Genomic DNA, 15,733 nt, shown 5'->3' with positions numbered 1-15,733 from the left:
ATTCCGTATCATTTTTTTTCAGCACATAAAAAGCGCTGTTAAAATGCCCTTAGACAATTTTTTATTAACACATTGCAAAAGGGCCAAAAAATAAAAAAATAAAAAATGGTAACAAAAGAAAAGGCCCTTTGCTAATGGATATTGAGAATATGCACACATTTGGCTAATCACTCTCATGTCATGAGGGAGCAGGAAGCAGAGACCAGCAGGGGACCCACAACCACTGGAACCAGAGCTGTTTGGGATCTGTTGTTTTATAATCTCATACAAACCCATTAAAACCGTAATAGCTTTGTATGCATATTAAAAGCTCCCCCTAGTGGTGGTTGCTGGTAGCCAGGGTTTATTTTATTCAGGGACCTTAGTATAAGAAAACAGAGCTCAGTCCACTACAACAAAAAAAATATAAAAAAATTAAGATTTTATGTAAAGAGCATTATGATAAGTAGTAAAAATTTGCTTTCAAATTCGTCGTTACTGTCCCACACCTTTGTACAGATTATTATAATATGGGGATACAAAATGGAGGCACCCATCCGTCTCAATGCCATTTGGAAATTATTTTCCTCCAGCTCCTATTAGATTAAAGCTAAACGTTAGAGAATTTGATCTGAGAAGCATTTTATAGAACTGTTGAGTTCAGCAGATGAAACTTTCAAGCCGCTTATAGAGGTCTAGGCAATCAGATAATACATGAAAGATGAATGAGCCACGGCACCGGCACCTGATGTAGCCTAAATCCTTTAGTGAGATGATGGTATTAGAAAAGGTTCTTCATGCAAGTGATTTTTTTATAAAAATTTGGATATCACTTTAGTGAAAGAAAGAAAGAAAAAATGTGGTTTAAAGGCTAAGGACACCTCTGGAGGGATTTTATATATGTAAGTACAGGTATTTCGACTGAAAAAGCATTTTTTGCAATAGGGTTTTATTAAAAATATTGCACAATTTGGCTTCCGCAGCTTCTATTTCTTATGGTATACAGCACGCTGCAGAATGCAGTTCACAGTGAAAGGTGATAGTTCACAAACATGTACTTTACAGGCTAAGGCGTCAGATATAGAGGGGTGCATATTAAGCAGGTAATATCTCTGGCACCTCCACGGTTATCTGCCTCCGGCTCTAGTGCGGCTACAAGCTGCACGCACGGCATCAGTGGCATGCAGCTACTATATAGGTTTGTTTGTATCTTGGTTTCGCTCCTGATGAAAGGCTGTGTTAAATATCAGCCAGGAAACGTGTCGAGCTTTAGATGCAACAACTACGGCACCATATGTAGCCATTAAGACATCAGATGCTTCATGGGAGGGATCCGAATATATACTGTGGGCGACCGGAGATCCCAGTGTCTTGAAAGGTGGTATATAGACCTCAGTGATGGCTGCTATAAAGCCAGTACATAGGGCTTTATTACATTGAGACAGCCATAGAGTGTATATAGATCACATATTAGGATCCTATATATTTATTTCTCTGTAGGTGGAGCGATATAGAAAGTGAATCTCCAATACAGAGATAATATTAAAGGAAGTTTGACTGATGGAATAGCGACGCAGCTAGTCATGTGCTAATAGAGTATTAGTGGGAGGCAGATAACCGTGGAGGTGCCAGATATTACGTGCTAATATGCACCCCTGTAGATCTGACGCCCTAGCCTGAAAAGTACACGTTTGTGGACCATCACCTTGTTTTAATAGTTATTTAATAAAAGTATGTTTTAGCTATATTAAATCAGGCAGTTAACCATATTATACTCAATATTGCCAATTTTGGTAGTGTTAATTAGTTATCCCACACATAAACTTAGAAGATAGTTCAAGAGAAGACACTGGATTACTTATTTATGACTGGCATTCTGCAGCTTACTATTGACTGGGAGACATAGATGCTGCAGAACCCAACAGTTTAAAAAAAATCCTGTTACAAAAATGCTTCGTAGCCAAATATCCATGCATTTAGTAAAAAGCAAAAAAAATAAAAAATCTTTAACTGGGTTGTCTGGTTAAAGCAAGAGACCAGACAACACTGACAAACAGCCTAACCTCTCCGGTTTTCCTGGCCAGGCTCTGTTTACCTGGATGCAGCGGTGATATCGCGTTGAGAACATGTGACTGCTGCAGTCAATCACTGGCCTCTTCGATGCACCTCTTTGAGGTACTGATTGGCTGCAGATGTCACATGTTAAGCTCACAGCCAGGTAAACAGAGCTTGCAGGGAGAACCAGAGCGTCAGCACTGGGTCATCGAGGTAAGTACTGCTCTAGCCTTTATTTCGGTCCTTCTGCTGACATAATGTCAACTGCTCTCCTCACCTTATGGCCAGATGGCAAGAGTCAGAATCCTTCCCTCAGTCATGGCGCATGTGCTCTTTACAGAAGGCCCACATTTATGACTGCGGAGAGAATTCCAGCACTGCCTACTGACCGGCCATGCAAATCAATAAGGTGGTGACACGAAGATTCTCCAGACTTAAGTGGACTGTGGACACAATCTTGTCGGAAGGGCCGTCTTGTTTAGAGGACAGGGTTTAGTGACCAAAGATCACAACATGAAATATAAAGCAGAAAGGCAAAGTATATTTCAAAAAGAAAAGTCTATAGAAATTAAAATTAATGTTCCTTACTTATTGTTGTCTGGACAAACCCTTTAATGCTTTCTTTAAAATATTATAGACCTGTCTTTGGAGTTTCAAGGGGTTGACCCAAGTTAGAAACGTGTCACATATCCACAGGACAGGCGGTAAGTGTCCGATAAGAGGGAGGTATAACTGCTACTATTGCCACTGACCACGAGAATGGGGGTACCGATCCCCCACGAGAATGGGGGTACCGATCCCCCGTCTGAAGGGAACAGCAAGTGCATTGTCGCTGCATTCAAAATCTACCGGACTGCTGGAGCACAAAGCTCTGCTATCTCTAGCCGTCCCATAAATGGAATGGCAATGCGCATGCTCCATTCAAGCGGGGTATTGGTAGTACCACCATTCTCATGATCAGTTGGAGTTGCAGCAGCCAAAATCCCACTGACTGGAATCTTACCCAACCCCTTTACGTATCAGTTTAACCCTTTAATCACCAGGCCTGAGAAGGCCTTAATGACAGCAACATTTTTCAGTTTTTGCTTTTTCATGCATTTTCAGAACTTTATTTTTTTGACGTGGCTAAGACCTTGTTTTATCTGGAAGAAATATTATTAGCTCTTTGACATTGTTCAGGGGTATGTATAAATTACGGTGTAACTTATGTAATTTTTATTTGCTGCAGAAATACATAAAAAAGTGATGTTATTTTTATTATATTTTATGCCATCTATGCTTCACACGAAATAACCCAATAATTAAATTCTTCAGGTTACTACAGTCATGTGGATACCTAATATGTGCATTTTTTCAATTTAAAGTGTGCATAATACAGGGGAGGTTTTTTTTTCCCACATTTTTTGGATCCCATTATTGGATTACTATTTTATAAAAGTGAAATAAAATTATAATGTATTGGCATACTCCTGTATGTTAATGCATTAGGAAGAAAAAGGCTGCTGTTAGTGTACCCTAACAGCAGAATTATAGTGCAGACAACCCTGGGGTCTTTCATAGGTCCACAAGGATGACTGAAATGACTCTCCCAGTTTCCGACTGGGTCACTGGGTGCCCACGGACCCGATCGCAGGAAGGGTGGGGGTCCTCTTTGATTATGCCACTGTATGGACCACAGCATGATCAAATGGTTAAATGTCAAGACTGGATCAACCTCCGACCACAGTTGTGAAGCAACAGCCGGTTCTTTGAGCAGGAGCACATAACCCCCCACCTCAACTGCAGCGACACCAAAGGACCTGCACTGCCCACCGTCAAAAGACGGTGGCTGTTAAGGGGTTAAGATATAGTAAATGGAGGTGAAGGCAACAGGCCTGCTAACTACAATGGTAAACACATAAAGACACAGTAATAAGGGATAATAACTCTTGGGCACTTGCCTGTTAATGCAATTTGATCTGTAGGATGAAATTTGATAGAGTTCACTGCAAAAAAAAAAAAAAGGAATTATTACGTAGGTGACTGCAATACATTGTATGAAAAACATTGTTGCACACTAAAGAGTATTAGAAATGTGCAAAGGAGAATTTTATCAAAGCCGTGTTAGTCGCTTTGTGAGCAGCACAGGAATGGATGCCAGTAGTACCCGTCACTCAACATCTGTTAAAGTGTAACTGCCGTTTTATTTTTGTGTGTGTAATGTATAGGGGCAGTGATACTAACCATTTTTGTAATATACTTTAATTACTGAAATAGTACATTTCTATTAGAAAAATAGCCCTAAAAATGGCCCATTTTGAGCCTTAGCAACGCTCCTCTGTCTTCTGTTTACATAACTGTGGAGACTTGCTCAGCACTGACTGATGTAAATAGAAGACAGAGGAGCGTTGCTAAGGCTCAAAATGGGCCACTTTAGGGCTATTTTTCTAATAGAAATGTACGATTTCAGTAATTAAAGTATATTACAAAAATGGTTAGTATCACTGCCCCTATACATTACACAAATAAAAATAGAATGGCAGTTACACTTTAACCACTTAAGGACCAGAGGTTTATACCCCCCTAGTGACCAGGCCCTTTTTTACAAATCGGCACTTCACAACTTTAGCGGTTTATTGCTCGGTCATGCAACTTACCACCCAAATGAATTTTACCTCCTTTTCTTCTTACTAATAGAGCTTTCATTTGGTGGCATTTCATTGCTGCTGACATTTTTACTTTTTTTGTTATTAATCAAAATTTAACGATTTTTTTGCAAAAAAAAATGGACATTTTTCACTTTCAGTTGTAAAATTTTGCAAAAAAAACGACATTCATATATAAATTTTTCTCTAAATTTATTGTTCTACATGTCTTTGATAAAAAAAAAATGTTTGGGTAAAAAAAAAAAAATGGTTTGGGTAAAAGTTATAGCGTTTACAAACTATGGTACAAGAGTGTGAATTTCCGCTTTTTGAAGCAGCTCTGACTTTCTGAGCAACTGTCATGTTTCCTGAGGTTCTACAATGGCCAGACAGTACAAACACCCCACAAATGACCCCATTTCGGAAAGTAGACACCCTAAGGTATTCGCTGATGGGCATAGTGAGTTCATAGAACTTTTTATTTTTTGTCACAAGTTAGCGGAAAATGATGATTTTCTTTTTTTTTTTTTTTTTCTTACAAAGTCTCATATTCCACTAACTTGTGACAAAAAATAAAAACTTCCATGAACTCACTATGCCCATCACGAAATACCTGGGGGTGTCTTCTTTCCAAAATGGGGTCACTTGTGGGGTAGTTATACTACCCTGGAATTTTAGGGGCCCAAATGTGTGGTAAGTAGTTTGAAATCAAAATCTGTAAAAAATGGCCGGTGAAATCCGAAAGGTGCTCTTTGGAATGTGGGCCCCTTTGCCCACCTAGGCTGCAAAAAAGTGTCACACATCTGGTATCTCTGTATTCAGGAGAAGTTGGGGAATGTGTTTTAGGGTGTCATTTTACATATACCCATGCTGGGTGAGATAAATATCTCGGTCAAATGCCAACTTTGTATAAAAAAAAAAAATGGGAAAAGTTGTCTTTTGCCAAGATATTTCTCTCACCCAGCATGGGTATATGTAAAAAGACACCCCAAAACACATTGCCCAACTTCTCCTGAGTACAGCGATACCTGATGTGTGACACTTTTTTGCAGCCTAGATGCGCAAAGGGGCCCACATTCCTTTTATGAGGGCATTTTTAGACATTTGGATCCCAGACTTCTTCTCACGCTTTAGGGCCCCTAAAATGCCAGGGCAGTATAAATACCCCACGTGACCCCATTTTGGAAAGAAGACACCCCAAGGTATTCAATGAGGGGCATGTCAAGTTCATAGAATTTTTATTTTTTTGGCACAAGTTAGCGGAAATTGATATTTTTTTTTTTTTTTTCTCACAAAGTCTCCCTTTCCGCTAACGGGACAAAAATTTCAATCTTTCATGGACTCAATATGCCCCTCACGGAATACCTTGGGGTGTCTACTTTCCGAAATGGGGTCACATGTGGGGTATTTATACTGCCCTGGCATTCTAGGGACCCTAAAGCATGAGAAGAAGTCTGGAATATAAATGTCTAAAAATTTTACGCATTTGGATTCCGTGAGGGGTATGGTGAGTTCATGTGAGATTTTATTTTTTGACACAAGTTAGTGGAATATGAGACTTTGTAAGAAAAAAAAAAATAATAATTCCGCTAACTTGGGCCAAAAAAATGTCTGAATAGAGCCTTACAGAGGGGTGATCAATGACAGGGGGGTGATCAATGACAGGGGGGTGATCAATGACAGGGGGGTGATCAATGACAGGGGGGTGATCAATGACAGGGGGGGTGATCAATGACAGGGGGGGTGATCAATGACAGGGGGGGTGATCAATGACAGGGGGGGTGATCAATGACAGGGGGGGTGATCAATGACAGGGGGGGTGATCAATGACAGGGGGGGTGATCAATGACAGGGGGGGTGATCAATGACAGGGGGGGTGATCAATGACAGGGGGGGTGATCAATGACAGGGGGGGTGATCAATGACAGGGGGGGTGATCAATGACAGGGGGGGTGATCAATGACAGGGGGGTGATCAGGGAGTCTATATGGGGTGATCACCACAGTCATTGATCATGCCCCTGTAAGGCTTCATTCAGACGTCCGGATGCGTTTTGCGGATCCGATCCATCTATCAGTGGATCCGTAAAAATCATGCGGACGTCTGAATGGAGCTTTACAGGGGGGTAATCAATGACAGGGGGGTGATCAGGGAGTCTATATGGGGTGATCACCACAGTCATTGATCATGCCCCTGTAAGGCTTCATTCAGACGTCCGGATGCGTTTTGCGGATCCGATCTATCTATCAGTGCATCCGTAAAAATCATGCGGACATCTGAATGGAGCTTTACAGGGGGTGATCAGGGAGTCTATATGGGGTGATCACCACAGTCATTGATCACGCCCCTGTAAGGCTTCATTCAGACGTCCGGATGCGTTTTGCGGATCCGATCCATCTATCAGTGCATCCGTAAAAATCATGCGGACATCTGAATGGAGCTTTACAGGGGGTTGATCAATGACAGGGGTGTAATCAATGACAGGGGGGTGATCAGGGAGTCTATATGGGGTGATAACCACAGTCATTGATCACGCCCCTGTAAGGCTTCATTCAGACGTCCGGATGCGTTTTGCGGATCCGATCCATCTATCAGTGGATCCGTAAAAATCATGCGGACGTCTGAATGGAGCTTTACAGGGGGGTAATCAATGACAGGGGGGTAATCAATGACAGAGGGGTGATCAGGGAGTCTATATGGGGTGATCAGGGGTGATCAGGGGATAATAAGGGGTTAATAAGTGACGGGGGGGGGGGGTGTAGTGTAGTGTAGTGGTGCTTGGTGCTACTTTACTGAGCTACCTGTGTCCTCTGGTGGTCGATCCAAACAAAGGGGACCACCAGAGGACCAGGTAGCAGGTATATTAGACGCTGTTATCAAAACAGCGTCTAATATACCTGTTAGGGGTTAAAAAAAAACACATCTCCAGCCTGCCAGCGAACGATCGCCGCTGGCAGGCTGGAGATCAACTCTCTTACCTTCCGTTCCTGTGAGCGCGCGCGCCTGTGTGCGCGCGTTCACAGGAAATCTCGGCTCACGCGAGATGACGCCTATTGGCGTTAGCGTAGCCTGGGGGAGTCGCCGCAATGACGCCTTTCGGCGTTAGCGTGGCGGCAAGCGGTTAACTTTGAAGGACTCAAAGCTCATATCCAGCAGTCACTGAAAATCTTTGACACTGTATGAGGGGTTTTATGTCTGGTACTGTAATTCACATCAGCTGCAGCAGAACCTCATATGAAGAACTAAAAAGAAATTCGTATTTTCTCAGGATCGGTGGGGTCCTAGAGATCGGGCCCCCACCATCCATAAAGTGATGGCATATCCTAGTGATATGCTAAAGGATAGGAAAACCTCTTTAAGAATAAAATTACTAGTGTTACATTTATTGTTGTGGGACTTAATATTCTTAGAATTGACAGTATACTGAACATTACTTCATAAGTGATACATAAAGTAGCCTTACTATAACACTGGCGTCCCCTAAAGAATGGGATTTCAATTTTAAATCGGAGTACACCTGTATGTTCATATTTACCTGATCCGGCGTGGCCAACATACTTGGTAAGGCATTTTCCAGTCTCTATGCTCCACAGTAACGCTGTGTGATCTATAACACACCAAGCGAAGCGTTAACCGCGTTTAAATGCATAAAATAAGAAAATGTCTCTATTCATACACTGTAAGTAGCATAACTTCACCCCAGACTGAAAGGATGGAGCAACCGTCCTTCACCCACTCACCAAATGTATGCACTGCATACCGGGGCCTCGTGCACAAAATAAGAAGGAAAATTTAAATTTCTTATCATTCCAAAATGGCGGTGTTAGGGTCCATTCACATGTCCGCAAATGGGTCCGCATTCGTTCCCGATCTTCAGGTCCGCAGCTCCGCAAAAGATAGAAAATGTCCTATTCTTGTCATCAGCTTGCGGACAAGAATAGGCATTTCTATAGGGGTGCCGGGTGGGTGTGTTGCAGATCCGCAATTTGCGGGTCCGCAACACACCACGGACGTGTGAATGGAGCCTTATCATCATTTCATCCCCTAGGATGGTCTTCACAGACAGCGGTGCATGTCCTCACTGGGGCTCACAGTCTAAAGTCCAAACTAACCTCTCAATATGCTTTTGGTGTGTGGGAGGAAACCAGAGTACCTGGAAAAAACACACACGAAAACAGGGAGTATGTACAAAACTCCATGCTGATGTCACACCATGGTCGGACGCAAACCGAGGAACCCAGTATTGTCGGCACCAGTGCTACAGAGTTTGAAAGCAGCAATGTTCAAGGAAGAAATAAAGAGGTCTAACTACTAAAAGGATTAGAAAAACATGGCTGCTTCCTTCCATGAGCAGCGCCACACCTCTTCATGGACCGTGTCTGCTATTGCGGCTAAGCTCCATTAAAGGGTAATGGGGCTGAGCTGTAATACCCTGCATAACCTGCGTGTGGCACTGTTCTGGTTTTTAGGACGTGGGATGAACAAAAATAAACGCAATTCTGGCACTGTTTTAATTAATTTGTCAAATAAAATGACCGTTTTAGAGTTTGGGTCAATATATACAGGGAGATACGGATTCTGCATACTTAAAAAAATAAAATAAAAAATTATTAAAACATTTATAACCTCTTAGAGCAATATGGGTAACATGTAGGTTACAGGAACACAGGGAAGGCATGGTGTGGGCTCAAGGGCTGAGCCAGCTCCGTATGCGGCATGTGTCGGCTGTGATATACCCACGGTGACCAGGATCGGAGACCTCTCCGGTCCTAGTTATTTAACCCCTCAGATGCAATAGTCAATAGTGACCACAGCATCTAAGCAGTTAGACAACCACAAAAAAGAAGAAAAAAGAAAAACAATGGCTCCTGGGGGGCCGGGAAGAAAAAAAACTAAACCTGTCCTGGCCTTGTGGGCTCATGCACACGAGCATATGTATTATCCGGTCCGCAAAAAAATTACGGATGACGTCCGTGTGCATTTCGTATTTTTCGGAACAGAACAGCTGGCCCCTAATAGAACAGTCCTATCCTTGTCCATAATGCGGACAATAATAGGACACATGTTCTATTTTTTTTTGCGGAACGGAAATACGAAAGCAGAATGCACAAGGAGTACCTTCCGTTTTTTTGCGGACCCATTGAAATGAATGGTTCCGCATACAGTCCGGAAAAAAAAAAAAACAGAATAGACACGGAAAGAAAATAAGTGTGTGCATTGGCCCTAAGGTGTTAATTGAGAAAATGTTTTTTCTTTTTATACATTTTTAAACGTTTTATTTCACTTTTTTCCCCCCAATTAGGGACCATTTAATAATCCATAACTGGTGTAATATACTGCAATATGTCTATGTTGCAGTATATTATGCCTGCCTTGTACTAGGCCCTGCCTAATGGAGCTTGGAGGAGTTCAAGACCGCACTTTGAGATTACCTGCAGATGCAGTCCCCAGGACCACTGGCTGCGTCCGTGTAACACTGACATCCCACAGTCCGTCTCTGTGGCCAACATATTCTTTCACCAACTGGCAGATCGCACGAGATGTTGTGGTCTTGAAGCTGGAGACGATCTAAAAACAAATAAAAAACGGATTATTCTCCTTCAGTAAGGGAGAAGACTGACTGCACATCCCTGCAAAGCAATCTATTAGTGAATACGGGGGGCACAGCAGATCCCTCGAGCTGTTTGGAGAATACACAGTCAGCATGAACTGTAGCCTAGAGTGTCAGCAGAATGGTTATTCTGTTTCTTTTGTTGCAGTGCCTGCTTGGATAGTAGTAACTGTACGCCTAAGGCTACATGCACACGACCGTATGTGTTTTGCGGTCCGCAAATTTCGGATCCGCAAAAAATTTAAAAAAAAATAAAATAAAAATGATGACATTCGTAATCCATCGTTTTTTTTTGTTCGTTTTTTGCGGATCCATTGTAACAATAAAACAGACAAGAATAGGACACGTTATATACGGGGCTACAGAACGGACATACAGATGCGGATAGCTGTCCGCATTTTTTACAGCCCAATTGAAATGAATGGGTCTGCATCGTATCAGCAAAAAGAAATAACGGATCGGATACGGAAACCAAATACGTTCGTGTGCATGAGGCCCAAGGTTGTGTGATTTCAGTCATTCTATCCAGTAAAAAAAAGGAGATATTCTTTCCTGTGCAGAGTCTATAACTTCCTGTTTGTCTGCTGTCAGACCACCAGTCAGACCAGGGAGCAGTAAGGTGACTGTGCAGCAGTGCTGTAAAGTGAGATTACTTTGCCCTCCCGTTGAGAACTTTTATCTGCTACACAAATTCAAGATTTTTTAATTAACAAATGTGCTTATTTTTTGCTACACTGATGTTTGGGTGTAGTAGCAGTCACATTGGTGACACACACCGCCTTGAAAGAGTTGTACAGCATCGTAAAATCTCCAGGAAATAGGTCAGTAAGTAATCTTCCTCCCAAGAGTCACTTTGTCTGGATCCAAATCTCCATTAAAAGGAATTTGTCATCAAATCCATCCTATTAAAACCAGCTTACATGCCTGATGAGCCCTTGCCAGCTGATTCTAATGTTCTCGCTCGCATGTGGCTCCGTGGCATTACTGCAGAGAAAACAGCTTTTTAATCATATGCAAATTAGTCCCTGGGTGCAACGAGGGAACTGCCATTGCACCACTTACTCTCTACATGCCGTGCCCCCAACCTCTTTAACAGGACCAGAAGTGTAGACCTGTTCATTCATGTCCCTGAAGTCTTGTGGCAGTGCGATCGCCACCGTTTTCGAAGCAAGCGCAGTACAGAGATGAAGCTCGCCAGGTGGCCGGTGAGCTTCATCCCTTGTACTGGTGGGGGTGCAACATGTAGAGAGCGAGAGGTGCAACGGCAAGGCCCTAGATACACTCAGGGACTAATTTACATATGATAAAAAAATATATATGTTTTCTCTGCAATAAGGCCACGGAGCGACATGGGAGCAAGAACATTAGATTCAGCTGGCAAGAGATTTTCGGACATGTAAGCTGGTTTTATTAGGATGGATTTGATGACAGATTCCCTTTAAGGCCAAACCGCATAGATATTATATATATATATATATATATATATATATATATATATATCTCTATCTATATCTAAAAATGAATGTATCCATGAGAACGTTTAACTTAAAAGGGAGTCTGTCAGCAGTTTTGACCATGCTGAACTGCTGACAGCACTAAAGAAGGGCTGGGGAGAGCAGCACAAAATTATTTTGAAAACATTTTTTAGAGCTTTTTTTTATGAAGTCTAAGTGTGAAAAAGATTTTTTGTCACCCCAACTCTGTAAAATATTGTGCAAAAATGTAAAATATTGGCAATCCAATCCAAAATTAGTGTATGTGATATTTGGAGCTAGGAACAAATCAGGAGAAGACACCAGGATTTTAATAATAAAAAAAAAGAAAAAAAAGAAAAAAAAGAAAAAGATTTCCAGTCTTCATTGACGATTGATTACAGGAATAATAAAGTTCATAAGTATAGTTGTCCTTGTCCATGTCCGTGTGTCCATCCTGTTGGCAATATGTTGGACATCAGAGCTTCCTTCTCAGGCCTCTACGTGACTGCCTTGTCATCTTTGATGACCACAAACCCACCACAAGTCTGTCCATCTCAGTCAAATATAGCATAGATATAGGCGTAGTGCTACTGTCTCTTCAAATATGATAAACTACAAAGACCTTGACGTACCCAAACATTACTTCTATCCTCTGACATAATGCATGGGGTTCAGGTCACCACTGTGGCCAGTCACTGGCTGCAGTGGCCACATGATTTGTGTCAAACTGGATCTTGACGTAGGAAGACCCGAGTTCTGCAGCGGGCAGGGAGCTGGAACCCAGCGTCAGGCAACAGGTAAGTACACTTCCCTCCGCAGGTCTGACCACACTGCGGGGTCTGCTTAAAAGACTCCTGGAGTGAACAACCCCTTTAACTCTTTACATTTAATGACAATTAATATTATACCAAATCATATTTAATAGACTCTGCTCCTGCAAGTGCCCAGGGAGTAAAGCTTCACTGTGAAGTGCTCTCTGCAGTGAGCTGCTTCAGTGCTCCTTCGCTTTGAGTGGCAGCTATAGCATCCAACCAGGAGCCCACCACAGATGTCACTGGGGCTGTGAAGCAGCTTAATGCGAAGCTCTGCCTACAGGGTACTTGCAGGAGCAGAACCTGGCAGAATAAAAATTCATATTCAAACTAGGGCTGCACGATATGGGAATTTTGCGCGATTGCGATTAGAGCCCTAAAAATTGCGATAACGATATGCGATGCAATATTTTAAGGGAATTGTGCTAGAGGTCTATTTGCTTGGATTTTCAAGGCACAAGCACACACAAATTACTGATAATGCTGAAATGTAGTTATGCTCAACTCAAGAACTGAAATGCACAGTGTTTTTTTTTTTTTAAATAAAACATCTTTTACTAAATTAAATAACATATTTGCATTACTGCAAAAGTACAAGATACAAAACTGCCATTTTCTTAATAGCACTGTACAGAACAGACAAATAAAATAGAATAGATATAAGAACAGGTGTTCATTAAAATAAGGTTTTCCGAACAAAGGAACTTTTTAAAGAACACCATAGTCAGCAGCAGCAATATAAGGTAATATACCGTATCCCCGTAAGACGCACCTATGTTTTTGAGGAGGAAAATAAGAAAGGTGTGCTTTTGGTGGGTTTTGAACTAATGGTGGTCTGTGGATGACACTGTTAAGGAGGGGGGGGGGGGAATCAGTGGATTACACGGTTATGGGGGGGGGGATCTGTGGATGGCACTGTTATGGGGGGGGGGGATCTGTGGATGGCACTGTTATGGGGGGGGATCTGTGGATGGCACTGTTATGGGGGGGGGGGATCTGTGGATGGCACTGTTATGGGGGGGGGATCTGTGGATGGCACTGTTATGGGGGGGGGATCTGTGGATGGCACTGTTATGGGGGGGGGGATCTGTGGATGGCACTGTTATGGGGGGGGGGGATCTGTGGATGGCACTGTTATGGGGGGGGGATCTGTGGATGGCACTGTTATGGGGGGGGGATCTGTGGATGGCACTGTTATGGGGGGGGATCTGTGGATGGCACTGTTATGGGGGGGGGTCTGTGGATGGCACTGTTATGGGGGGGGGTCTGTGGATGGCACTGTTATGGGGGGGGGTCTGTGGATGGCACTGTTATGGGGGGGGGGGGTCTGTGGATGGCACTTCTATGGGGGGGGGGGGGGGGGAATCTGTGGATGACACATATAAAGCATCTTATGCTATGTGCCTTCAACAGATCCCCCCCCCCCCCCCCCATACCCGTGTCCCAGCAGTGTGAATGACCCCCAATACAGGGGCTGGGGTCCGGCATCTGGATTAGGAATGACAGCGGGGACCGGTGCAGTCCCTGTATTCTAATGCACCGGCCCCGCTCACTGTTGTATAATCTTATCTAACCTGTAGGCATTGTTAAAATATAATAATCATGTGTAATCCAGCTGTATTACTTACAACTAAGTTCTGTAGCAGAGAGGAGGGAGGAGGCAGGCCAGGCGGCATGTCACACGCCTGCACCGCCTGCTTCATTCATAAAGTTGGCGGTGCAGGACGTAGTGAGTGACGCGCCGCCCGCCCTCCTCCCTCCTCTCTGCTACAGAACTTAGTTGTAAGTAATATAGCTGGATTACACATGATTATTATATTTTAACAATGCCTACAGGTTAAAGTTATACAACAGTGAGGGGGGCCGGTGCATTAGAATACAGGGACTGCACCGGTCCCCGCTGTCATTACTAATCCAGATGCCGGCCCCGAGCCCCTACTCCCTCTGTTGATACAGCCACCGACCGCACTGTACGGCATGGCGGCGGCCGTGTATCATTGTAGGTAATCGCAGCATTTTTGGGTCGGCCAAATCGCCACATCGCAATCGTCAATTATTGCGATACAATTGCTTTGGCGATATATAGTGCAGGCCTAATTCAAACTACTCCTGATAATAAAGGCTCCACAAACTGTATGTTTGCATTGCTCTCCCTAGACGTTACCTGGTTAAAACTGACAAATTCCCTTTAAAGAGTAAGTGTGATCTTTCTTGTCAAGTCTATTCGCCATGATATAAGAATTGTGGACCACCAATTCTTAGAACTCTACACTGTTCCTTTATTATTTCTCCTAGAAATGTATGTTCCAGCATTATTTCATGGGGAATACAAGTATTTACTAAAGCACAGTAGTCTGAGTCACTAACGAATCTTTACGAGAAATAAAAAAACACAAAGCAGATCAACAGTCTGTAGGTGTAAGCACCGACAACTCAGCAAAGGAATGTTCACATTTTTAATGTACAACATTGAAGGTATTTTCCATCTTGGATATATAAGGAAGAATGTGCATAGGATATGCTATAAAACTGAAAGGTGACGGGAGAATGCGCATCCACTTAGGCCGAGTTCATGTCTCCGTTTAGAAGATCTGGTGCAAATGCCAGCTGTGGGCTCGACCAAAAAACCATTGCAAGCAACTATTTTTGTCCGGATGAAGCCCAGCATTTATGCTGGAAATTGGCTGGATCACCGCCGGACCTCATTGCAGTCAATGGGGATCCGCATTATAATAGAAAATGCCTTTTCTTGTCCGCAGTTGCAGACAATAGGACATGTTCTATTTTTTTCGGGAACGGAATTGCGGATCCGGAAATGCGGATGCGAACAGCACATAGTGTGCTGTCCGCATCCGTTCCTGCCCCCATTGAAAATTAATGGGTCCGCACCCGTTACGCAAAATTGCGGAACGGATCCGGACCCAAGTTGCGGACGTGTGAATGGACCCTTATGATGATACTTGCATGGATTTTTTGTGGCTGTTGTGTCACAGTCACGTGGCGACGCCATCAACTATCATCCTAAAAATTGTCACCCAACTTTTCAGGTCGTTGTGTGGTCACAGCCTTAGGCTTTGCGGACAAGAATAGGCAGTTATATTAAAGGCTGTCCGTGCCGTTCCACAAATTACGGAACGCACACAGACGCCATCCGTGTTTTGCGGATCTGCAATTTGC

General features: G+C 43.1%; 1 protein-coding gene across 1 annotated transcript in view; it reads right to left on the bottom strand.

Moving 5' to 3' along the window:
• Nucleotides 1-15,733, bottom strand: part of WDR37 (WD repeat domain 37) — a 198,847-nt gene that overhangs the window by 64,116 nt on the left and 118,998 nt on the right. Inside the window, exons 7-9 of the mRNA XM_040434222.1 lie at nt 10,091-10,226; nt 8,194-8,265; nt 3,975-4,019 (exon numbers count right to left, since the gene is read on the bottom strand). Coding sequence (XP_040290156.1) covers nt 3,975-4,019; nt 8,194-8,265; nt 10,091-10,226 — 253 coding nt within the window. The remainder of the gene's footprint in view (nt 1-3,974; nt 4,020-8,193; nt 8,266-10,090; nt 10,227-15,733) is intronic.

The sequence above is a fragment of the Bufo bufo genome, chromosome 5 (genome assembly GCF_905171765.1).
Source record: "Bufo bufo chromosome 5, aBufBuf1.1, whole genome shotgun sequence".
In the NCBI taxonomy this organism is placed as follows: domain Eukaryota; kingdom Metazoa; phylum Chordata; class Amphibia; order Anura; family Bufonidae; genus Bufo; species Bufo bufo.
Note: the sequence above shows the minus strand (reverse complement) of the source record. Positions and strands in the feature narration are given on the sequence as shown.